Genomic DNA, 25,981 nt, shown 5'->3' with positions numbered 1-25,981 from the left:
TCACACAACTCTGAGGTTAAGTGTGGGCTACCAAAACACCCAACTTAATTTAAATTACCTTTAATGGCAAAAACTTAGACCGGGTAATTTTTTTGAACTGCAATGTCATGCAACATGGCTAAATCAATACTGTACTGATCCATCAAAATATTTCTATTTGCAATTTTTCATGCCATTTTCAGACCTTTATTTTTTGTTAAGGTTAGCACTAATTTAGTCAACACTTTTATTCTTTACCTTTCATTAGAGGAAGCTTGTAATCTCTACCATTGGATGGCTTTTACAACACACATTTTTCTCTGTTTTTCTGCTACTGGCATGGCTTGCTTATGGTAGCGAACACCAGAAGCTGCTATACTATACTGGATACCATGACTCTGGTGCTGTGCTATCTCAATAAAAGAATTCCCTTCAAGGGAATTAAATATGTTTTGTTTTGTTTTTAAATAGTAGAATAAGTTCCTTGAGAGCAAGGAATGTTTAATCTCTCTCATTCTTTCTCCCTCCCTCTGTCCCATAAACATACACACACACACCCCCCCGCTATAAGTATACACATTGTTTGGTGGGGGGGGGGGTCTTATAAGAGCATAAGATCAGAAACTTCAGTGTAACTTACGGTCTTGGAGAGCTATCTGGGATACTAAGAAATTCAGCAACTTGCATATGGTTAAGTCTTCCTAACTCTAAGGCTGACTCTCTATTACAACACAGTGTCTTCCCACCATGTGTAATATAGCAGTTGCTTTAATAAACTTTTGTTCAACTGGACGTTGTAACCTGAGAGTTGAGCACAGTGTACCTGACAAACATTTGAAAAATACTCACTAAATGATTGAAATTAGTACAATTTAGTTTACCCTACACTAAACATCTACCAAAACTGCTGTACTATTCTGGCGGCTGTGCTTTCACTGTGGGACTATTTGCAACACAGAAATAATCTCAAGGGCCACCAATGCTTGCAGGGTTTCTTACCCTTACACAGAACATCCCAAAATGTTCTGCTCTCCTCCTTCTGCCTTCAGCCATTCCTGTTCTCTATCATCAGTAAGTCATCTTCCAGCCCTCAACTCCCACTTATTTCTCTTTACTTTTCTTTTTTTTTCCTGCATCTCCTGAGCTGCTTGACTTTGAGGCCTGACTTACAGCCACTTTTGGTCAGAGGAAGAATCCAGCTTTTGAACAATGAACAAACTTTTTTCATCATATGTTCAGTTCTTCTCACCATACTCCCAAGATGTGAAAACTTCTGTACCACCTCTTGGTTCAAGGCTGTTGTAGCCAGCTAACTCTGCTAAAGACATCTGAGTAACTGATAAGTGAAATATTACTACACCATTTATACCATACATGCAAAGCACTGTAACAGGTGCTACGGGATACAAAAGTACAATAAGCTGTATTTCCTACCTACAAGGAGCTTACACTCTAACTAGAAAGAAAACACAAGCACATGTGAAATTTATTAAGTGAATAAGACAGTAATATGTAATAGTATTTGAGTACTGATAATGCAAAATGGGAAGGTACAGCCAATCTCTAATGAAATGACATACAATTTTGCCTTCTGCAGTAATGCACACATTTGATGGAAATGCTTGTACTTTGGTGCCAACAGGTTCAAATATCAATAGGAACACACGTGACATCTTTGACACAAACTGTAAACAAAACATGTTAAAATCACTAAGGGCAGAAAGGAGTTTATATTGGAATCTGTGCTTTGTAAACCTCAAAATACTATGCACCTATTACTGCACTGGATTTCCATGACCTCAAATTAAAATGCTCACATTTAGTCAACATAATCAGATTTTATATTAGAACACTGAGTATAAATCATCAGTGTATTATTATCATTATTATTATTATTATTAAAATTTTCCATAACTAATGTAGGCAAAGCAACACTGTATAATAAACAGGGCACAAATATAAAAAGTCTTAAAAGGTAAATTCTTGATAGTTTATGCTTACATAGAGGTGAAGAGTAAATTAACATATGTCACAATGAATAATTCAATAGAGGCACTAATGTCACCCCTGTGAAAACAAACGTTTTTAAGCATCTATTACATGTAAGTCACTGTTCTCTTTCTGACCTTTTTAAAAGATACTGACAAGAAAAAAAATGCACCCTTGTTTTTTGGTGTAAATACCAAGTGAACAAATGATCAAAAGACAAGAAGTTGGGGAAAACATGAGACCTGGGTAACACTAAACTAGAAAACCAGTTATTTATTAATAATCAAGAGTTGATGACACCTGCCTGATTCTCTTTGGGTGACTATATTGTGATGCCAAGTCACAACCTGTTATGCCAAAGCTACCATTTAAAAACCACAAATAGTGCAGTTAAAATATAATAAAACTGTTGCCAAAGCAAGGTAGAGCGCTGAGCCAGGAGGACCCAAGTTAAAATCTGGCCTCAGATACTTACTAGCTGTGTAACCTTGGGCATATCACTTAACTTCTATTTGCCTCAGTTTCAACTGTAAAATGAGGATAATAACAGCACCTAACTCACAGGGTTGTTGTGAAGATCAAATGAGAATATTCTGTAAACTGCTTAGCAAGCCCCCAGCACATAGTAGGTGCTATATAAATGCTTTCAGGGGTGGGGCTACATGTGGCCTCGAGGCTGCAGGTTCCCCACCAGGGAATACCTTACCCTTTTCCTTCCCCCTTCCCTTTGCATATAATTTCTTCAATATCTTCTCTCTAAAACAATAAAATAAATTGGGATTATGCAATTATCTCAGTACTATTCTACCACCAAAATTCATAACCTCTATTACCTTTGAAAGTCTCATTTCCATTTTCTAAAACATGCAGCTTTTTCAATACAACAGCAGCAAAAAACCTTAACTCCTAAAATTTCACTAGAAATGTCACTTTAAAAAAATTGATGTTTGAAAGAAAGATAAAGGGATGATTTGTAGCATGGCACAGAGAATAGAGTGCTAGAGTCAAGAAGAGCTGGGTTTGAATACCCTTTCTAACACTTGTTATGAGACCATGGACAAGTCTTTTAACTTGAGTCTGTTTCCTCGCCTCCAAAATTTGGTAACTTTATTTTCAGTACCCACCTCACAAGATTGTTTCAAGGTTCAAATTAGAAAATTTACATAAAGCATTTTGCAAAGTTTAAAGTGTTACTGTATATGCCAGCAATAGTCATTATTATTATTCATGAAGCAAAAAAACGATACTGTTTAAGATGCTAGCAATACAGTCTTGTTCAAAGTAGAAAAGTATGCAGGGTAAGGGAATACACAGAAAATATTTTTCTTAATTCATTTCTCAAAATCTGAGAGGGATAAATGAATGGGAAAATATACAAGTAAAAAAAAAACAACCACAGTAATTCTCACAAAGAATCAAGAACAAAACAGCAACGTAAAAGCACAAAATATTTGTATCAACCCAAATTGTCACTGATAAGTAAAAATAAAAGCATTTTTTTTGCTGGTTTTAAAAAGGAAATATCTTAACATTTTAGGATAAATCAAGAAAATATATAAATTTGTCATCTATCATGCAACATAGGACCATGTTCTATAGCGACACGACAGAAATATGCTTTTCCAGTTTAAAAATTCAGGCAAATCCTCATTTCCCCCTGTCAATTATAGAGGGGTGACATAATTAGAATGCTAGAGGAGACAAAAAAGCATCTATCTGGATCTTTCATGTATGCAGCCTACCTTCCATTCCATTCTAAGTTCCTTCCTTTACTTTTTCCTTCTCCTGATGAACTTTTACTCAGCTCATAAAATATGAAGAGGAACATTCATGAGTTCCATAATAGGAAGGCAAAGAATGTGCGCATTTTGTAAGTGTAATGATTTATATAAGTGGGTCAAAAACCAAATCATAAAAACAATCAAAAATTTAAAATAATGATTCAACATACTAAATACATGGGAAGCAACCTAAGCAATCGTCGGAGGAATATTTATATTTCTGAACACATATTAGCAAAGAGAAGGAGTGGCAAATGAATTGAGCATGAAATTAAAAAATAAGAAAACAAATAAATCTTGAGATCAGAAGACTGACAATGAAGCATATCTCCCAACTCTTGGCAGACACAAAATGGATTAGACAGAAGGAAGCATGCATTTTCAAACATGGCCAATATGTTGATTTGAAAATTAGTTGAGATAAAACACAAGTGAACTGTTAACACAAAGGGCTGCTTTTCTTAAAACAACAAAAATGATGAAAAAAGGATTGAAAAAAAATAAAGCCAAGATTATAACAAAACCTTGGTTACCCATTATTATAGGAGAACAAGTCTTTCTGGATATACACAATTTGTAAGATAAATAAGATTTGATCCTTTTAATCTTAGAACATTCAAAGTGTATTGAATTGGTAAGTTGCCACCACCTCTGCTACCTCTCACCTTCTTATTGCACTCTCTTTTCTTGTCTCTGTGTCCCATTCTTCGCCCCTACCTCTAACTTCTCCAGGTCTGCCTTCAAAGTGGTTGGTAAATAGACTAATCACACTCTGGTGGAGCATAATAAAGTTCTTGGGAGCCCTCTTCCTTTCTACTCAAAGGTTCTTTTTCTGTCAGCAAAGATAACTTCTTCTTCTTACCTACATGTTTTAATGTACCAAGAATTAAGGATTTGAGCCTAGGTGAGAATATGTTAATAGGCTACCCAATCTGAGTGATAAGCAAAGTAAATGAAACGGTTGAAAATTAGGTCTTTTACATATTTGTATTTGAGTATCTCCTTTACATATCTCACTAGTATCTCCTTTACATATCAATGAAATTAAAATCTGCACAATAATACAGTCTCAACAATACTAAGAATTAAAAATAAATTTCCCTTTTTGTAGGAGGTAGCAAAATTTAAAGCAGCATAACAATTTTTCTTTATTATAAGGGAAGGTTTGTTTTGGGGAGGAGAGGAGTAATTGGGAAATGACAACAGAAAATAAAGCGTCAACAAAGCATTCTAAAAAATCTAGAGCAGCAACAAATAAATTTCATCAGACCAATGTGGGGCAGGCAGCAGTTGGTTAATAAACAATAAAAGGGAAAATGCCTACTCCATGCGCTTCTAGTCAGCGCCCACTACGTTGAGGTAAAGGTATAGGGCTGCCACTAAATAAACTCAGTTTGTTCTTGAGAATACAGGTATTTATTAACCAACAGAACTGGACGAAACACCTACCACCTACATCTCCTACTTCTATACTCCACTCCTGCCCTCATGCCAGGAAACTTTAATATTTATATTTATGTATACTCAAACACCAAAGCCTCCCAATTCAACTTCCTTCAACTCCCAGGTCTTACATCTTTCACACCATCTTATTCTTAGGTCTCACCATTACACAACAGTGCTATCTCCTTGACCTGAAATTCAAATTCAGATGTCTGTCTGTAATCTCCTATCCTTCCTTCTCTCCTTCTATACTTATAACCCATTTTCACTGGGACCTCTTGTCCTTTTATCCTCTCTGTTCTTCCAATCTATGGTCTCACATTTCTCTGGCAGTCAACTCTGCAATTTATCGGTTCAAAAACAAAATATCCTCCACCCTTGGTGTCACACATATTACTTTTTAATACTCAGCTCTAGTAAACAGACTATTTAGGTTAAGTCTCCCCAACCATCTGCCTTTTCCTCTCCACTGCTGAATGTCATTAGAACAAGTCCCACAACGAGGCTTCTTGGGTTCCCTACAAATTCATGTTATCTAATCTCACCTGGGCTCTCCCTGCTGTAGAGCAATCCTTGTATTCTTCCAAACTGATTGTTACACTAGCTGAAGTGACTCTTTCAAACCTCCTTTAAAGCCACTTCTATATTCCCCTACTCTCGGTAGATGACTTTGAATGTTATTTTACTGAGAAAATCAAGGCTGCTTGTCCTGAGTTTATTCATCTTCCCCTTCTCCTCCTCACCTCAAACTCCTCTACATCTTTAACCTATGCTCTTTGCCTCTGCACCAGTCTCCAAAGAATAAGACAGATCAATACTCTAATTGTCCCCACCCTATCTTAGGAGATTGTCCCAGTGATCTTCATTTGTCTTTAACCCCATTACTGCTCCTTTTACTACCTGTAAACTATAGGCAACCCTGATCATCCCCTCAAGTTATTATTCTATATCTGCTAGACCAGGGGTGGGAACCTGTGGCCTTGAGGCCACATGTGGCCCTCTGGGTCCTCAATTGCAGTCCTTGGACTAAATCCAAACTTCCTTCCTTCACTTCCTTATAAATGGAGAGGAGATAGGTTTGAATCCTGATCCTTTCTAAGGTCACCTTTGTGAACTTGGACAAGTTACTTAAAATTCAAAGTCCTCAGTTTCCTCAAATGTAAAATGATTGAACTAGATGACTTCTAAAGGCCCCCTCCAACTCCCTTATCCAACCATTACCAAATCCTGTTGATTCTACCTCCACATCTCCGTAATTCCCCCTTTCTCTATGCTTACACCACTACCATCACTACCACTACCACACTAGCTTCTTAATTGGTCTCCCTTTTCAGTGTCTCTCCTCTTCAATTCACCCTCCATATAACTGAAAAAAAAAACATTTTTAAGGTACAGTTCTGATAATGTCACTCCTCCATTCAAAAAGCCTTCTGTGGCTCCCTATTGCCTTTAAGAAAAAAACACAAACTCATTAGCCAACATTTAAGGCCCTCCACCATTTTAACTCCAACCTACTTTTCTTCTAGGTTTATTTCTCATAACTTTACTTCTTGTTCTTTATGGCCCAGTCATACTCTCCCAGTTCCATGCCACCAAGAGAATTCAAGCTCTTTGAAGGCAGAGGCATTTGCACCTACAGTTTAAAAGAATGTTTTGCATACAAGAGCCACTTAATGCTTGTTAAATTGCTCCATGCTAAAGAATTCTCTCCTGCTTCCCCAAATAGTAAAACCTCTATTATCCAATAATCTCAAAGTTTAGGTAATCTGGTCACAGATTATTTACAATTTACCAACAAGCTATACGGGAAATATCTGTTTTACAAATTAGTTGTCTGGAACAGAGATTATTTCTGCACAGGAATAATGTTACAAATGGTCACGTTCCTAGGTTAGCTCACAAAGCCTATTTAACTCAAATTCAATAGAATCATGAGCTCATTAATGTAAGAACTATCAATGTTAGTACTACCAGTATCCACCAGTGCTACTAATATTTAGCAATTTACACATGGGCTTCCCGTTCTGTTCAGTTCTGGTATATGTTCTCCCTTAAAAATCTCGCCTATTGATGTCTACCATTTGTTCACTGCTCTTTAGAAATTTTGATCTTCAGAGATTGTTGTGTTCGAGGATTCACAACCATATAATAACACTTAGAACATTGGGATTAAAAAAAAATCAGTTGTGTCAAGGAGCATTTTGGAATCATCAAAAGCACTGCTGCTTCTGAAAAACAAGCAAGTTCTCTTTCTCCTATTCAATTCTAGATTCTGATCACTGTCCAGCTACAGTGTATTTATATACATGTACCAATCAATTACCTAACTAACTGCCTGGCATAGTCTGCATAATTGGCAATGAATGCTCAAAGTGTTCGCTACCTTTGGTGGACATCATGAACAGAGCCCACATGAAAGAGGACTTCCTTATAAAGGGTGGGATCATCCAGAAGATTCTGTTTCCTGATCATAGTGTGATGACTATAGAATACGATAGTACCTCCTCAGTGAGATTCAGGGCCTTTCAAAATAAAGTGACCTAATAATCCATTTCAGGGGAAAAATAAATGGATGAAAGCTTAGCCCATAAAAGTTTTAGCGCATATCTGAAATGAAAAAATGGAATCAAAGAATTTTTAGGGGCTAAAAGGAATTTAACTGTCTTCTAATACAATCTCATTTTACAAATGAGAAATCAGTGGCCCAGAGAGCAACTAGTTAGAAGTAGAGTGAGGACTAGAATAAGACAGTGCTTCCACTACACCAAATAGTACAAAACACCACCTCTGAAATATCAGCAATTAAGCAATACAGAAAAACAATGAAATGTGATAAGTTCATTCTTTATGCACAAAGCTGGTGCTTGAGCATATGTGTAGATATCCTCCTTCCTCAGGGAAGGTTAGCTCATCCCTTGCCCTAGGACCTCTGTTTCTCTCCATCTGGAACTTCAGCTCCAGGTAACTGCCCACCTTCCCCTAATACCAGGTCTCAATTGTGCCCCAATCTGAATTGTTCCCCCAAGAAGGTATCTTGTTTAATTCTTTCCCCTATTATCCCTGAATATAAGTTCCCTGAGAACAAGGAATATTTTAAGAGTAGGTACCTGATAAATGTTTGATGAATTGAATTAAAAGTGGAGCAAAACAGGTCAAGAGAGTTGGCTCAGATCACTTTCCAAACATCCTAGTAAATAAGCAAAGTCAGAAAAGGGATGGATTTTACATCTCTTTCCCATGATTAACCACTTCCCTTCTCCAGACGATGAAGGGTAGGGGGTACTAGGTGAAAAAGTTCCCCAGTCCACCAAACAAACTCAATAATTCTTCTCCTGTAGTGAAATGGGGATAATACAGGACTAGAAGACAGTACAAAAGAAATAAAAAATCCACAAGCAGCATGGTTGAAAGTCTAGGCTGGCATAAGTGAGAATAAACAGTGCCACTGCAGAAAAGCAAAGAGGCTCACTGCCATTAGAGGCTTTTAAATTAACTGACATCTAAGGAGATAAGTTTGTCAGAGAGAGCTTTCATATTTTATCTAGGGGACAGTCTAGTCTTGATTGTATAATCAAGCTCAAATGTGAAACAACCAAATGGCTTAATGAGGATTGGGGATGGTTCTGTATTTTAAAAGAGAACTCACTAATTTAGATGAACTGGTAGTGTCCAGGAAATACATATTTATATTTTTAACAGGAGTACTCACCAGTGCTTTTGCCCAAGGTCTCCAGGCAAGAAAAAGTAAGGAGAAATTTCTCATCTGATCTCTTAAATGGATGGAGGGCAAATAGGATGGACCCTTCTCTCACAGCCCCAACAGAGTTAATAGGCTTTATGCCTTTAGTTACAAAGTTCCAAGTTTTATCACGTTTTAGCAACCCTTTTAAAACTCTGGGTTCAACTACACATTTATGCTTCACAAATTATAATAAACAGTAAGTTGTAAATAATAACTACCCAAGTACACTGCTACTGAATCATAATAATTAAACAAAAAAGTATTTACTGCTACTAACTGGGACAAAAAGAGGCAGAGACTAATCATGGTTTTCTTAATTCTCATAAATTTTAGTGATTTAATTTTTATATGGTACATGTTGCTGCATTAATCATTTGTCACTTATAAATTTCATCATAAAGTTAAACTTGTGATTTCAAAGAAGCTTCCATAAATATTTCAAGTTCTATAGAAAGTATTACAAAAATATCAACCATCTCATTTTCATAAGCAATACCACCATTTAAAAAATTAACAAACTGAAGAACAAAATAGCTTATTTGCTGAAGGTCTTATAGCAAGTAATTGACAGTTATATTGTTGTACAGTGGAAAGTTAGGTTAAACAGTCATACTTCTACATTATAAGCATCGTTGAATTTAAGTTGAAACAAGTATATTGCCAAAAAAACTACAGAATAGGAAGAATATACAAAAATTAAACAACACAAAGTGAAACATGGTAAATCCCAAATAAATGGCACACATAATTACTTCTATAGAAATTCAGAAAAAGAGCTGGTTAGAAAGGTTTCATAGTACAGTTAAGTTTTGAGCTCACCTTTCAGATAAAGATAAAATTCTCCTAAGTGAAGAGTAATGAGATGGCAATAGAGCCCCTAATGGTAGTTCATTATTTAAAAAAATCAATAAAACTATAAACTTTTGTTTATTTTAGGAGAAAGATCAGCATGGTCAGAGTTTTCAAGGCTTTGCTAAAAGCTTCAGTGACTCTACCCACTGTACTAGCAGGGGGCTTTAAAATTTAATAACTAACAGTTCAAATAACATAAATTAAATATCTATATATATTAGAGGGATCAATGTTTTGAGAGCAAATTTTTCATATACAGCAAAATCACAATGAACCAGAACCCAACTAATTAGAACTCTCAATTAATTAGATTTTTGTATTTTAATATTTTATGGTTACATTCCATTTTTAACAGAAAGAAGCAAATAGCACACAAACACCATCCTTTATCAGGGATTTATTTTAAAACATACCAACAAACAAAAATTCAAAACAACTCACAAAAGTAAGTCCTGGGAAAGCTCGAACTACGAGCAGGCAAAGTAGGCACCTGCCTAAGATCCAATACACAGGACACAACAGAGAACACTTTTTGATATTGTTTTTTTCACAAATGGACATTTTTTAATGCCAGAAAATTCACTCTAGCATACAAGTTTTTATTTTTTGGTATGTCAAGCTGCATGTGTTAGAGTAAGCCTAGCATCTTGGTGAGCAGGGGAAATGTACAGGGAAGAGGAGGGTACAATTTTCAAATTCTGCTTAGGGTAAAGAAATATTCTGTCCCAAGCTTTGGCCCTGAAGTCAATACACATTCATTCCAGTTCCTTTTCTACATATAGATACAGCTTTACATAACGATAATTGGTAACAATGCTATAATCTAAGAAACTTCAAAAAACAAAAATAAAAAAACAGCATGTTGTACTTCCTAGAAAAGTAGATTAATATATTATTTTAGAAAGACTGTCAACTACATGAGTTGAAATAACTTTTTCTACCCTCAGAAAACTTAATCTTAATATCCCATTACTAAGCATTCCAGTTGATCACAGTATCTTAAAACTATAGGTGTCACCAAAGACTATTCCCTTTGCCATATGCCTTCCTCTTTATACTTAACTGAACTCGGACACTCTTGTGGTGGCAACCACGACTTAATTCCAGGGGTAATCAATTCCTAAATCTACTATTTGTAGCCTTGAACCATGTACTGAGGTTCCATTATTTCCAGCTGTCTACACAGTGTCTCCACTTGAATATCCTGTACTACTTCAAACTTAAAGAAAATCACAGAATCTACATTTTTTTTTTGCCAGAAGAGATACTGGAAATCACTTAGTTCCACTTTTTTGTTTCTGATAAAGTGCCAAAGAAGCATTTTTTAACTGCATAAATTACACTGCTAATGGTAGCAGAGGTGAACTAGAAACCAGATATTCTGACACAGTGACAGTACTCTTTCTACTACCTCATAATGCTATTCGACTCATGTTAAAAAATGAATTGATCTTTCTCTCCAAAGAGGTCCCCTTTCCTAACTTCTCCATTTCTGCTAATGACAGCACTTTTCTTCCAGTCTTCCCAGGCCAGAAACTTAAGAATCATCTTTCTTTTTTTGGGGGGTGGGGGGTGGGGGCCTAGTCAATGGAGTAAAGTGATTTGCCTAGGGTCACACAGCTATTAAGTGTTATGTGTCTGAGGCCACATTTGAACTCAGGTCCTCCTGAATCCAGGGCCAGTGTTCTATCCACTGTGCCACCTAGCTGCCCATAAGAATCATCTTTCATCCTCTATTGCAACAATAACCATATTTTTCTAACCAAAAATGGGAAAATATAGTCATCAACAATGCCTTAGTGCTACGGGCTTATGGATTAGGGCATATTAACAGCATCCAAGTTGGCTCCTCACTTCTATTTTCTTTTCCCCACCTTCAATACATCCTAGATACTGCTGCCACATTAATTTTCCTAATATATTGTGTTTACTGTCATTCTCCTGCTTGCGAAACTATAATAGCAGCCTGCTATATCAAGTACAAACTCTACAGCCTGGCTTTCAAAATTCTCCAATAATCTGGCCCCATTCTACTCATCTTTACTTCTCATTCTATAGCATGTCCTCTCCACTTCAAATGGGACAACCTCCTCATAAACCCAAGTATACACCAGTATCACAGCACTCTAAGCAGGAAGAGAGTAGTTAACTCACCTGCTGCTGCTGTGGTCAAAGCACCTTCCCTTTATCTATTTAAATCCAGACTTGTACCCATCCATGAAGATAAAAATCATTCTCATCTCCTTAACGAAGTTGGTTCCCTGATTTTTCTGTCCACCAATAATCTCACTAGATTATAGGATGTACTCAAGCAAATTCAGTATATATTTTCCCACTTTATTTACACGGCTATTCCCCCTAAAAAAACTCAATATCACATGTGCCAAATCAAACTGTAGCATACAAATCAGCAATGTAATTTTAATTTGACTGCCTCCTAATCTTTTCCTGAGCTTCTATGACAGTAGTAGCCAGCATCCAAAATAGCGTTCTGCACATGAGAGTTGCTTAATAGAAATGTGTTGCACTGAATTGCACAGTTTGCATCATCACAGTTTATAACAATTTTATTCACCTTAGGTTTGTCTCATTTACTATTATCACTATAAGCTCCTTGGCAGCAGACACAAGACTTCTCTGGATCACCCACCTCCCCCAAGCACAGAGCACAATGCTGGACATAGAGTAAATGCTCAATAAATCCTTGATTTATTCACTTACAGAAAGGAAAATGTGTAATCTACTAAAATTAAATCTCTTCAAAAGCCAAATGTAAATTAGGAACGGTAAGAGAGATTCCAAAGAAAGAATAATGATTTCTAAATTTATTGTAGTAGGCTCAGGATCAGATGGTTGTTGATGTGAATTATCCTGAACTTTCTTAATATAATCAGATACTCAAAATGCCACGAGAAACTGTGAAAGGCTTCTAATACATTGGGTGGACCTCTCCTGCTATGAATTTATTGCAGGACATGGACAAGAGCAGTACAGTATGGGCAAGCACAGATGGGTTGCGATCTACATCGTTGGAACAAACATCCAAATTGATGAGATCATGGATCCATTTGAGAATTTATTAAAACACAAATTTGTATCAGAACTACTTAAACTTCATTAAAATGACAATCAGGTAAATACTTTAATGCACAAAGCATAAGTCTTACTTAATATTATATTGTCCAGTTTTCAGTGTACATCTATCAGGAAGCTGACCAAGTTTCTTCGAGAGTGATTTAAAATATTTTCTGCATTCCTGCACTCCCATGCTTTGTTCATAATCAGTAGAAGCAGAAAGCGGTAATCCATCTCGTACACGAACCACTGAAGCAGATAAAACCATAGACATTTCAACAAACACAAAAAACCTAAAAAAAAAATCAGATAGCACAAAAGTCAAAGAAGTATTTGTTTTAATATTAGTTTGAAATTTTTCTCAGTAAATCATAATAACCATTTTTATAACTTTTTTCATTTTATATACATTTTACAGATTACAAGATCAAACATGACCCATAGACTAAAATTAAGCATTTATCCATTCATTCAGCAACGGTTATTTAAAAAGCCTCTAATGTGCCACATAACATACTAGGTGCTAGGAGTACTAAAGATATAATTGAAACAGTTCCTGAAGGGGGATTGAGGGAGAACAAATAAGTGGACACACACTATAACAACATGAACACAGATGAGTTAATACAAAATATATACAATAATTTTCAGGGGAAGAACACTGGAAACTGAAGAATTTAGGATATGCTTCCTGTAGGAGGAGGCACATGCTGAGCTGAGCTTTCAAGGAAACTAGGAATTCTATGAAGCTGAGATAAGAAGGAAGTACATTTCTAGAATGAGGGAAAACACCTGTGCCAACAAAGGGAGACAGAAAACAGAATGTTATATATGAAAAAGCAACAAGCAAGCTGTTGACTGAAATGCAGAGAACATGAAGGAAAGTAACATGCAATAAACCCAGAAAGGTTAACCCAAGTCAGACTGTAAACAGCTTTAAAATCCAAACAGAAATTGCATTTTATCTAGAAAGAGGAAGCCACTAAGTGTATTGATTAGGGCAATGACATGGTCAGACTGGTATTTTAGGATTATCAATTTCGCAGTTTTGTGGAGGACAGAATGAAAGGAAAAGATTAAAGGTTTGGGAAATCACTAAGATCTATTGCAAAGTTCCAAGAGACAGGCAATAAAGACATGAAACATCACAGTGACTATGGAAATGAGGAAACAAATGGGAGATATGTCATAGAACTAAAACTGGTAAGACTTGGCAACTGATTGGATATGAGGAGTAAAAAAATGAGAGCTCCAGAATTTGCTTTTTAATCTCAATGGCTAGGATAGTGGTGCTCTAAGAGGGGAGGATGTTGCAGGAAAAGATAATGTCCTATTTTGTATATTTTCCTTTTCAGGTTATCAAAAATCAACAACATGCATCAAATCTTACATAAATAACAACAGATAGTTTTGCCCAGGTAATGTAATAGTTTTGGGAAAATTTTGGAAGGCTGGTAGTTTTTTTTTCCCTTCAAAGTATTTAAGAGGTTGAATTAATCTTCAAATATCTTGCAAGGTCAGGTCAATAAAGGTGATAGACTTTAAATCAGAAAACCTGGGTTTTCTGCGTATAACACTTATTAGCTGTGTGCCAAAGGGGACACATTTCACCTCTCTAAGCTTCGGTTACCTCTAAGTAAACCCATCTCACAAGGCTACTGTGGGAAAGCACTTTAAGCCCTAAAGTACTTCAAAAAATGAAAGTCATAACTAAGTTTAGGATTCTCCCACAGAGATTTGAAGAGAGACCAGACCCCATGAGGGTCACTGATTTGAAAATTAAGTTAACCTATTATGTATGACTGGATTACCTGAGGTTCAAGAATACACTAAATTCACCTGTAGTTTCCCCTTTTATATATTTTTACTCTAAAATAAACTGAGTCCTAGTCTGCCACCATCATCATTCTTTTCCATTCATTTGAGATTTTCATCTTTTTTTTTTAACTAAAATGACTAACCAAAGTTTATAGAGAAATCAGTAGCAAAATTAGATTTTAGATTGCCTTTTCTCCCCCCAGCAATTAAACCCAAATGAAATAAGTGAAAAATGGGGGCAATGTTCTACAAAGCATAAAAATATATATATTTTTTAAAAAGCACTTACTGATTTTCTTCTCAAAACATCTGGGGGACAGGATTATTACTCTGAAAGGAAGGGCAGCATAGTTTTTCACTTTACTTTTGCTGCCATGCCTCTAGAATTAAATGTGACAATTAATAGTTCTATTGGAGCGGCCTATTCAACAGACATAAGTAACAATACTTATATAGTATTTGAAGATTTTAGAAAGTGCTTTGCATTTGTTATCTGATTTTATCACAACAACCTTATGAGGCAGATGCTATTATCCTAATTTTACAGACACGAAAATTGAGACAATGGTTAAATGACTTGCCAAAGGCACCCAGCTAACAACTATCTAAGGCAGAATTTGTACCTCACATCCTCCTGCCTATATATTCTGCAACACCTTGTTTAAGTGTCTGCTTAAAGGTATTGTGCTAAGTATTGACAATAAAAAAAAATAGTTCCTGCATTCAAGTAGCCAAGGAGTTAAGATTTGGTTAGGGGAACAAAACCAGTAAGTACATAGTAAGGAAATACAAGATCATTAGAAATGAGAGCAATCACTAAGAAGTGGGGGAAACAGGACTATCTTCAGTGAGTAGCTGGGAAGTCAACCTGAGCCTTTAAAGAACCTAGGGATTCAAAAAGGTAGAAATAAAAAGGGAGTACACTCCAAGTATGGATGACAGCTCGTGTAAAGGCACAGACGCAGGAGATGAATGTGAAATTTGGTGAACAATTAGTAAGCTAGTTTAGCTGGAATGGGGGGGGAGTGAGGGGTGCATACAAATGTGGTAAATACAAATGTCTGGAAAGGCTAGTGGGAGCCAGACATACACTACGGCGACATTACAGATTTTTGAGCAGCAGAGTGACAAGGTCAGATTTATGTTTTAGTTAATATTAATTCGGAGGATAGCTTGAGAAAGGAAAAGGATGGAAGCAGGGAGAGTAATTAGAAAGTTATCGTAATAGTCTAGGTGAGAAGTGATAAGGAACTGAACTAGGGTAGCGGCAGTGTTAAAGGAGACGGATACCAGAGATGCTGCCAAGTTCAGATTAACAAGTTTAGACAAGTAAAATGGGGAATTGAGAGTGAAGAGTTAAAGATGACTCCAAAGTTGCAGCAAGCCTAGGTGCCCACAACATGGTAGTACCCTCAACAAAACAGACAAGTTTTGTGGAGCAGGTTTGGGGGAATAATGAGTCTAATTATGAACATGTTTGCTGAGTTTTCAGATGCTAATGTAGGGGTTCTTAATCTTTTATGTGCTATGGACCTCTTTTTTAAACTTTTTTAAAATTTAATTTATTTTTAACTTATTTTAGTTTTCAACATTCACTTCCACAATATTTTGAGTTCCAAATTTTCCGCCCATCTCATCCCTCCCCCACCCCAAAATGGCATGCATTCTGAATAACCTTTCCCCTAATCTGCCCTCCCTTCTATCTCTGCCCCCCCTTCTCTTATCCCCTTCCTCTTCAATTTTCCTGTAGGGCAGGACCAATTTCTATACCCCATTTCCTGTATATCTTATTTTCCAATTGCATGTGAAAACAATTTTTTAACATTCGTTTTTAAAACTTTGGGTTCCAAATTTTCTCCCTTTCTCCCTCCCCACCTACCCTCATTGAGAAGGGAAGCAATTTGATACAGGTTATACATGTGTAGTCATGCAAAACACTTCAATAGTAGTCATGCTGTGGAAAACTAACTATATTTCCCTTCATCCTATCCAGCCCCCTACTTATTTTATTTTCTCTTTTGGCCCTGTCCCTCCTTAGAAGTGTTTGCTTCTGATTACCCCCTCCCCCAATCTGCCCTCCCCTCTAGCATTCCCATGTTCTCTTGTCCCCTTCCCTCCCTATTTTCCTGTAGGGTAAGATAGATTTCTATACCAAATTGAGGGTGTATATTATTCCCTCCTTAAGCCAAATCTGATGAGAATAAGAATCATTCATTCCCTCTCACATTCCCCCACTTCCTCCACTGTAAAGCCTTTTCTTGTCTGTTTTATGTGAGATAATTTACCCCATTCTACCTCTCCCTTTTCCTTCTCCCAGTATAAACCTCTCTTGCCCCTTATTTTTATTCTCCAGATATCACCCATTCATCTTCAACTCACCCTGTGCCCTCTATTTATCTATCTATGTATACATACATATAATTTTTTCCCTCCAACTACCCTAATACTGACAAAGGTCTCATAAGTTACAAATATCATCATTCCATGCAGGAATGTAAACAGCTCAATCTTAATAAGTCCTATATGATTTCTCTTTCCTGTTTACCTCTTCATGTTCTCTTGAGTCTTGTATTTGAAAGTCAAATTTTCTATTCAGCTCTGGTCTTTTCATCAAGAATGCTTGAAAGTCCTCTATTTCACTGAATCCATTTTTTCCCCTGAAGGATTATACTCAGTTTTGCTGGGTAGGTGATTCTTGGCTGTAATCCTATCTCCTTTGCCCTATGGAATTATATTCCTCGGTGCCTTAATGTAGAAGCTGCTAAATCTTGTGTTATCCTGATTGTGTTTCCACAATACTTGAATTGTTTCTTTCTGGCTGCTTGCAATATTTTCTCCTTGACCTGGGAACTCTGGAATTTGGCTACAATATTCCTAGGAGTTTTCCTTTGGGGATCTCTTTCAGGAGACAATCGGTGAATTCTTTTCATTTCTATTTTACCCTCTAATTCTAAAATATCAGGGCAGTTTGCCTTGATAATTTCTTGAAAGATGATGTCTAGGCTCTTTTTTTGATCATGGCTTTCAGATAGTCCAATAATTTTAAATTATCTCTCCTGGATCTATTTTCCAGGTCAGTTGTTTTTCCAATGAGATATTTCACATTGTCTTCTATTTTTTCATTCTTTTGGTTTTGTTTTACATGTCTTGATTTCTCATAAAGTCACTAGCTTCCAATTGCTCCATTCTAATTTTTAAGGAAGTATTTTCTTCAGTAATCTTTTGGACTTCCTTTTCCATTTGGCCAATTTGCTTTTTAAGGCATTCTTCTCCTCATTGGCTTTTTGGACCTCTTTTGCCATTTGGGTTAGGCTATTTTTCAAGGTGTTATTTTCTTCAGTAATTTTTTGGGTCTCCTTTAGCAAGCTGTCAACTTGTTTTTTTTCTTGCACCACTCTCATTTCTCTTCCCAGTTTTTCCTTTACTTCTCTTACTTGCTTCTCAAGATCCTTTTTGAGCTCTTCCATGGCCTGGACATGATTCATATTTTTCTTGGAGGCTTTGGATGTAGGAGCTTTGACTTTGTTGTCTTCTTCTGGTTGTATGTTTTGATCTTCTTTGTCACCAAAGAAAGATTTATGGTCTGATTTTTTTGCGCTGTTTGCTCATGATTCCAGCCAATTACTTGAGTTATAAACTCTTTATTAAGGTAGGGGTCTGCTTCCAATGTGGAGAATGTACTGTCTCAAGCTTTGGGGGTTTTGTGCAGCTGTTTTCAGAGATACTTCTAGGGACCTGTAAGTTTTCAGCTCTCCCAAGGTGGTATGATCAAAGGTGAGGTGTTTACTCCTTTCCTGGCCTTTGCTCTAGTCTATGAGTGACCACAAGCACTCTTTTCTGCCTTGGAACTGGCAGGAGGATTTTCTCTATACCACCACTACAAGCTCCACCACGCCAGCACTCCTCCTCCACCCCAGGTTCACCACCCAGAACTGTGACCCAGATCCCAAGCACAATCAAAGCAAGGGAATCCTGCCTCAGCTCCAGCAAGAGGTCCCTGAAATCCCCCTCTAATCAGCCACTCAATTCCCCCTTATGGGCTGGAAGCTCCAGAAGGAGCTGCCACCCCAGGGCTGCAGCCGGGGCTGGGGCTGGAACAGTCACAGGCTTTTCCTACAACCTTCTAAGTTGTCTTTGGTGTTTGTGGGTTGAGAAGTCTGGAAAGCACCACAGCTGCCTAGGATTCAGTCCTCTGAGGCTTGCTCCACGTTCACTGAGGCCCACACCTAACTGCGTTCCTCTCCCAGCCAGGATCAAGATATCTTTCTAATCACCCATCCAAGTTGTCTTGGGCTGGAAATTTGTTTCACTCTGTCTTTTTGTGGGTTCTGCTACTCTAGAATTTGTTCAGAGCCATTTTTTTACAGGTTTTTCAAGGAGTTTGGGGGGGGAGCTCAAGTAAGCCACTGCTTTCACTCTGCCATTTTGGCTCTGCCCCCTGGACCTCTTTAACAGTCTGGTGAAACCTATGGACTCCTTCTCAGAATGTTTTTAAATGCATAAAATAATGGCATTAAGAGAAAAAAAAGTTCATTGACCCCAGGTTAAGAATCCCTGTGCTAATGGGGTGTGGAAATGTCCAGCCAGCAATGGGAGACTAGAGTTCATGAATCTGCGGACCTGAAGAGATAAATGAGAGAGAAGATTCAAGTTCACAGCATACAAGGATCAACTGAATGAACTGACAGTGTTTAAACTAGACAAGAGAGTGGATGAAGAAAAAAGAGACTGATGTAATAGTTATCATGTGAAAGAAATCAGATTAGTTAAGTTCGGCCCCAGAGGGCAGAAATAGGAAAAATAAAAGAGGTAAATGCAGGCTTGCCGTAAAGAAAATTTCCTAAGAGCTGGAGCTATCCAAAAGTTAACAAATGGGCTTCTTTTAAGTAGTAGGTTTCCTCATATTGTAAGTTTTTGAGCAAAGGCTGGATTGGCCAAGTGAATAAGTTGGACTAGATTTCTGAAGACCCTTCTAATTTTGAGAAGTCATACACTACCCTGGAGTTCCTTTCCTAGCAATAACTACTAGTAATTACTTTTCTGTAACAAAGTTAAGCAATCTCCATAATGTAAAGCTAATAGACCAAAGACTGGTAACCTCTCAAAATTTCAGTAGCAAATCAAAAACATTCTTTTCTCTTAAAAGTTAATATTCTCTCCCACCTCAAATTATCTTGTATACCCTACTCACTATGTTTTGTCCCTCCCAATAAAACATGACCCTATTCTTCCTACATAATTAGTTGGTGATTATGGCTAATGGTAGAAAAAGAAAACCAGGAAAGTACTCCATTTCTCTCACCAGTTAACCAAAATATCTTCCCTAAAAGTTCTAAATATAAGTTTTACCTACTCTGCAATTTCTGTCTAGGGCTCCAGAAGCTCACAAACAATTTTTGATAAAAAGTCTTGATTGTATTAGTTTTTGACTAATACAAAAGTTTTTGACAAAAACTCTAGTTTTTGACTCCTTCTCTCCAAAAACAAAACAAAACAAAACAAAGGAAGCTGCTCACTCCCATGAGAGGCACATGGCTCTAGTGCTCCCTTAAGGAGAATCATCCTGTACCTAATTCATGGCATACCTCCCCACCAGCAACAGTTTGAAGAGGGACTGGGAAGGAAATAAGGATATAGCAGGTTGATGCAGTGGCTAGAGTGCCAGGCCTGGAGTTAGGAAGACTCATCTTAACTAGTTCAAATCCAGCCTCAGACACTTATCAATGATATTACCCTGGGCAAGTCACTTCACCCTGTTTGTGTCAGCTTCCTCATCTGTAACATGAGCTGGAGAAGGAAATGGCAAAGTACTCCACTGCTTTGGAGTTTATACTCTGCCACAAAAATCCCAAATGGAGTCACAAAAAATCAAACATAACTGAACAACAAGCACCCACTATGTTCTAGGCACTGTGCTAAGCACAAATATTATCTCATTTGATCCTCTCAACAACTCTGGGAGGTAATAATAATAGCTAATATTTACACAGCACTTAGTAAGTGCTGTACAATTATTATCTCATTTGATCCTCACAACAACCCTGGCAGACAGGTGTTATTATTATCCTCATTCTACAGATGAAGAAACTGAGGCAAATAGAGATTGAGTGACTTGCCCAGGGTCACATAACTATTAAGTGTCGGAAGCCAAATTTGAACTCAGGTCTTCCTGACTCCAGGCCCAAACAAGGACGTTTCTATGACTACATGGAGGCAGGCAACGTAGAGGAAAGAACACTGGATTAGGGAATCAGAAGAGAGCTGAGAACAATTCCCACCTCAAACACTAGTTATGTGATTACTGTCAAATCTCTTAACCTTTTAGCCCCACCTTTCTTCTTTGTAAAACATAGATAAAACCTGTAATACCTAACTCATAAGGTTTTGTTTTGTTTGTTTGTTTTTGGTGGGGCACCTCAAATTAGATAACTGATGTAATTTTTGTAAACTCCAAAGTGCTATGTCAACTATTATTACATAGGCAACAGTGGGGAGCTAACTCCTCATTCCCTCAATACTGAATTACCCACCATTTAAAAAAGCTGCATAAAAGTCCTGTGCCCTGGTTTCACAGTTATAGAAAACAAAAAATACTGTCCATCAGCAGGTTCATTCAGCCACTTCAGGGTCTTCCTATGACTGCAAAGTTAATTTTTTTATATCTCCCTTGTGCCACATCTAGAAATCCCATAACTGACACTTAAGGCTGAGTTAGCCTCCAGAGGTTTCATAGAATCAAGAGTGGAAATCACCAAAATTAGATCAGGCAGAATCCTCATCTTAATAAAAGACTACACTCTAAAAATATACCAAAGGACAAGGTGAAATCCACAATCCTACTCTCACTGTCTTAGATGATATATAAAGCATTGTTCCCAGAACCAGTTTCTTTTAACTTGAACTTCAGGACATCTCTTACTGTCCCTCTTGCGCCCACATCTTCACTCACACATATTCTGTAATTCTGGGCTTAGTTATCAATCACAGAACCCATATTATGTGACGTCACTCAATGTATGTCTACAAATGCTTCCCACTCTAGTGCTATTCCTTTCTTTGAGGAAGGGAGAAGACGGAGGAGGAAGGAAAGGTAAGATGCTGCAATTAGGTTGGTGTGAAAAGAGCAGTAGCATAATACTCGAGTTTAATTCTTCGGTTTGAATCCTGGCTCTCACACCTACTAGACTCTGTGGCACTGAGCAAATCATTTAATCTCTCTGAGACTCAATTTTATTTGCAAATGCTTGTAGTATCTCCCTCAAAGTGCTTTGTCAATTAGAGTTATTAAGTTTATTAAGTGCCTACTATGTGCCAGAGATGGTGCTAAGCAGTGGAGCTATAAAGGCAAAAGATGGTCCGTATTCTCAAGGAGCATACAGTCTAAGACAACTACACACAAAACAAGACATAAACGGAAAAATTGGAGACAACCAACAATCAAACATTGGAGAAATGGCACTAACATTAAGTGAGATTGGGAAAGGTTCCTTTCAGCAGGTGAGATATTAGGTAAGACTTGAAGGAAGCCAGGAAACTAGGAGGTGGAGATGGGAAGGGAAAGAGTTACAGGCATCGGAGGCAGCCAGTAACAATGCTCAGGGCAAGGAGGTGGGAGTATCATGTGCAAGAAACAGCAAGGACGCCAGTGTCCCTGGACTGCAGAGTACACAGAGGGCTGTAAGGTTGTAAGTAAAAATACCAGAAAGGTAAGAAGAGGCCAGGTCACAGAGGGCTTTATAAGCCAAACAGAAGATTTTACATTTGATCCTGGAGGCAGTATGGAGCCCCTGGAGTTGACTGAACGAGCAGGGTAGGAGGTAGAATGATATGGTCAGACTCAATACTTTAGGAAGATCAATGTGACAGCTGAGCAAAGGTGGAGACTGTAATGGGGAAAGATCTGAGGAAGACAGACCAAAAAGCTGTATTGCAAGTCTCGGCATGAGGTGATAAGGGCTCGTACCACAGTATCTGAGGACAGAATGAGGCACATAAGAGAGAGATTACAAAGGCAGAAATAACAGGATTCAACAACTAATTGGATATGGGGTTGGGGGTGGGGGAAAGTGAAAGAGGAGTCAAGGATGACACCTAGGTTGTGACTGGAAAAAAGGTGGCACCCTCAAACAGAAATAGAGAAGTTAGGAAGAGGAGAGGGGTTGGGGAGATGAGTTCATTTTTGGACACAGTAAGCTTAAAATGTCTACAAAATATTCAGTTTGAAATGTCCACTAGGCAGCTGGAGACAAGAGACTGAAGGTCAGGAGAGGTCAGGACTAGATCAATAAATCTGAGAATCATTTACAGAGATGACTGTTGATTCCAAGGGAGAACATGAGATCACCAAGCAAAACAGTAAAGAGGGAGATGAGAAGAGGGCCTAGGATCAAGACTTGGCATCTATAGTTAGTAGGCATGACTTGGATAAACAACTAAAAAAGCAGATAGAAAAGAGCAGTCAGACAGGTAGGAGAACCAGAGAGAACAGTGTCATGAAAACCCAGGGAGAAGAGAGTATCAAGAAGATGCTCAATAGCATCAAAGGCTGCAGAGAGGTAAAAAAGGATAAGGCCTAAGAAAAGGCCCTTAGATTTGACAATTAAGGAATAATTGGAGAGAAAAGTTTCAGTTGAACGATGAGGAGTTAAGAAGAAAGTGAGAGAAAAGGAAGTGGAGGCATCAATTGTTAACAGCCTTCTCAATGAGTTTAGTCACACAAAAAAATGATATAGAATACTATCTAGCAGGGATGTATGGATTAAATAAGAGTTTTTTGAGGGAGAGACATGGGTGTGTTTGTAGGCAGTGGGGACTAGTAAACAAGGAGGGATTGAAAATAAGTAAGAGAATGGGGATGACTGGGCAATCTGCTGAAGAGGATGGGAAGGGATAGGATGGGATAGAAGGGGGGTCAGTTGTGCTTGAAGAAGGTTTTCTTGGCAAGAAGAGCCACTTCATATGAGACAATGGTGAAGTAGAAAAAAAATGCCAAAAAGCATTTCAGTGATGTAAGAAGAGGAAGGAAGAAGAGAGAGATCTGGGCAGAGGGGTGCCAGAGTGCAAAGGAGATCTGAGAAGGTATTATTAAAATGCTACAGAAACGTGAGGTACTGTTATGATATTATGGTCCCGCTCTAAGCCTATTACAAACTACAATGTATGCTTTTAATAAATTTGGTGCCTTTGCAGGCCTAGAATGCATTTCCTTCTTATCTCTGCCTTTTGAAATGAAAAGCTTCCCTCAAAACTTAACCTAGTGACATGAGTTAGTTTCTGGCTCCTTTATTATAGCTAGTGCCTTTCCCCCCCCCCCCCAACTGACCCCAAAATTAACCTTGTATCTAATTTTAATCTATTTTCTTCATACTTATTTTATATACCTGCTACTCCTTCACTCCTCTCTCCAGACGATATCAACTCCTTGAGGGCAGGGTTTATCTTTGTATCTCAGCCCAGCAGAGCAAGTACCAAGCAGTACTTGTGCTTCATAGATTCTAGTTGATGAGTTGAAAAGCACAGCAGGTGTTCCAAAAGTCTTAGGTAAGTTTTAAGCTTTAATAACTAATTTTTTTCCGTAATTTTTTTTTGGTGAGGCAATTGGGGTTAAGTGACTTGCCCAGAGTCACACTGCTACACAGTGTTTTGTGTCTGAGGCCGAATTTGAGCTCTGGTCCTCCTGACTCCAGGGCCGGTGTTGCTTTAATAACTTTAAATATACGCTTTTAATAACTTGAAACTGCACGAAAACTTCGGAGGCAGCCCGTACTTGGAATTCTCCTTCGGCCTCTAACTGTACTTTCCCTATCATCATGATCTAGGTTTGTCTTCCAGGGCCTCAATCCCACCCGCTGACATCCAAGCTCCTTGAAAGCAGGTGTGTCTTCCTTCAGTCTTTCAACACCCACCCGGTACAAAGTCTGGCTCCTACATAAGAGCTTCCTGTCACCCCCACCTCCCCCACCCCCTTACTCAACAAACTCCAGGGGCTTCCTCTGGCCTCTGAGAGCAAACACAAAACGTTCTGTCTCAAGTTCAAAGCCCCTCCTAAGCTCGCCCCATTTCCAGTCTTCTTACACTTTCCTCCCCAAGTGACAGCGGCCTCTAACAATCCCAAGACCCTCCATCTCTTGGCTCCGGGCATGTTCTCTGGCGGCCCCTCGTGGCTGGGACGCTCCCTTTCCTCTGCTCCAACTGCTGACCTCCCCGGCTTCCTCCATATCACAAGGAAAATCCCACCTTCTCCAGGAAGCTTTTAATGATCCCTCTTAATTCTAGTGCTTTCTCTATTTCCTATCTATCCACTCTGTAGATAGTTGTTTGCATGTTATTTCCTCCATTAGATTGTAAGCACCCTGAAGGCAGGGGCAGTCTCTCGCCTCTTTTTGTATCGCCGGTGCTTAGCTCTGTGCCTGGCATACAGCAGGCACTTAATAAATGTTTACTAAATTGAACTGACCCTTTGTAAACGGAGGCAGAATTAAATGACGAAGCCGGTGCCAGCTGCTTGACAATCTCGCGTCCAAACTTGCACACTACACGCTGCCACAATGATTTACTTACACACACACACACACACACACACACACACACGGTTCTCCCCTCTTCCTTCCCCTACCCCCTTCACCACGCCGGGTCGCTGACGGGGTGGGCGCGGGCGGGAATGAGGCTCCCGTCACCTGGAGGGTCACACGACATGGGGAAGGGAGGCCAGGGAGGAAGGACAGGGGACAGCTGGGGGCACCCGGACTGGGGCGGATAAGAGAAGGGTGGGGCCAGGCCCCTCGATCGGAGGTGGGGGGGGCCCTCGCGAAGAGGGAGGGCCGAGGCCGGAGGCCTACCTGCTGAGCTGCAAGCCGCCGCTCTGCGAGACGCGGCACGCGATGCATCATGGGACCCGAGAGCGCTCTCGCCCCTGGGTAGTGTTGGGGGTGCCTGGGCAAACCGTCACGTCGCACGCATTGAGCGGGGTGGGGCACGAGGGGCGGGGTAAAAAGTAACTCTCCTCCTTCTCCTCCTCCTCCCTCCCCCAACCCCTCTTCTGCCAGCTCCAAGCCGCGGTCTGCGCCCTGCCAACTGCAGCGCGTGCGCGCGCTTCCACACATGCGCAATGACACCCTAGCTTCCAAACACACGTGAGAGGTGCAGATTAGTAGTGCATCCACCGCCCCCCCTACCTCCCTTTCTCCGTCCCACTCACCCTCTTCCCCGCCTCCTCCTTCTCCTTCCCAACCCTTGAGAAGGCCTAGAACATCCTTTCCTGGCCTCTTTCCCCATCCCTAAAAGGATGGTGGTTGGCCAGGGT

At 38.9% G+C, this 25,981-nt stretch overlaps 1 protein-coding gene across 6 annotated transcripts in view; it reads right to left on the bottom strand.

The window, feature by feature from the left end:
• The window catches only part of SEC22A (SEC22 homolog A, vesicle trafficking protein), a 160,043-nt gene extending 134,350 nt beyond the window's left edge, over nt 1-25,693 (bottom strand). For 3 of the 6 annotated variants that reach the window (XM_020985971.2, XM_020985970.2, XM_020985972.2), the window contains exons 1-2: nt 25,518-25,692; nt 12,954-13,154 (exon numbers count right to left, since the gene is read on the bottom strand). In XM_020985971.2, the coding sequence (XP_020841630.1) occupies nt 12,954-13,135 (182 nt within the window). In that variant the 5' untranslated portion in view covers nt 13,136-13,154; nt 25,518-25,692. Of the gene's footprint in view, nt 1-12,953; nt 13,155-14,968; nt 15,060-25,517 lie in introns of all 6 variants that reach the window. The other 3 variants (XM_020985967.2, XM_020985976.2, XM_020985966.2) reach the window with 3 other exon arrangements.
• Between the last annotated feature and the right edge of the window lie 288 nt (nt 25,694-25,981).

The sequence above is a fragment of the Phascolarctos cinereus genome, unplaced genomic scaffold (genome assembly GCF_003287225.1).
Source record: "Phascolarctos cinereus isolate Bilbo 61053 unplaced genomic scaffold, phaCin_HiC Scaffold_726;HRSCAF=1367, whole genome shotgun sequence".
Taxonomy (NCBI): domain Eukaryota; kingdom Metazoa; phylum Chordata; class Mammalia; order Diprotodontia; family Phascolarctidae; genus Phascolarctos; species Phascolarctos cinereus.
This window is presented reverse-complemented; position numbering and strand designations above follow the sequence as displayed.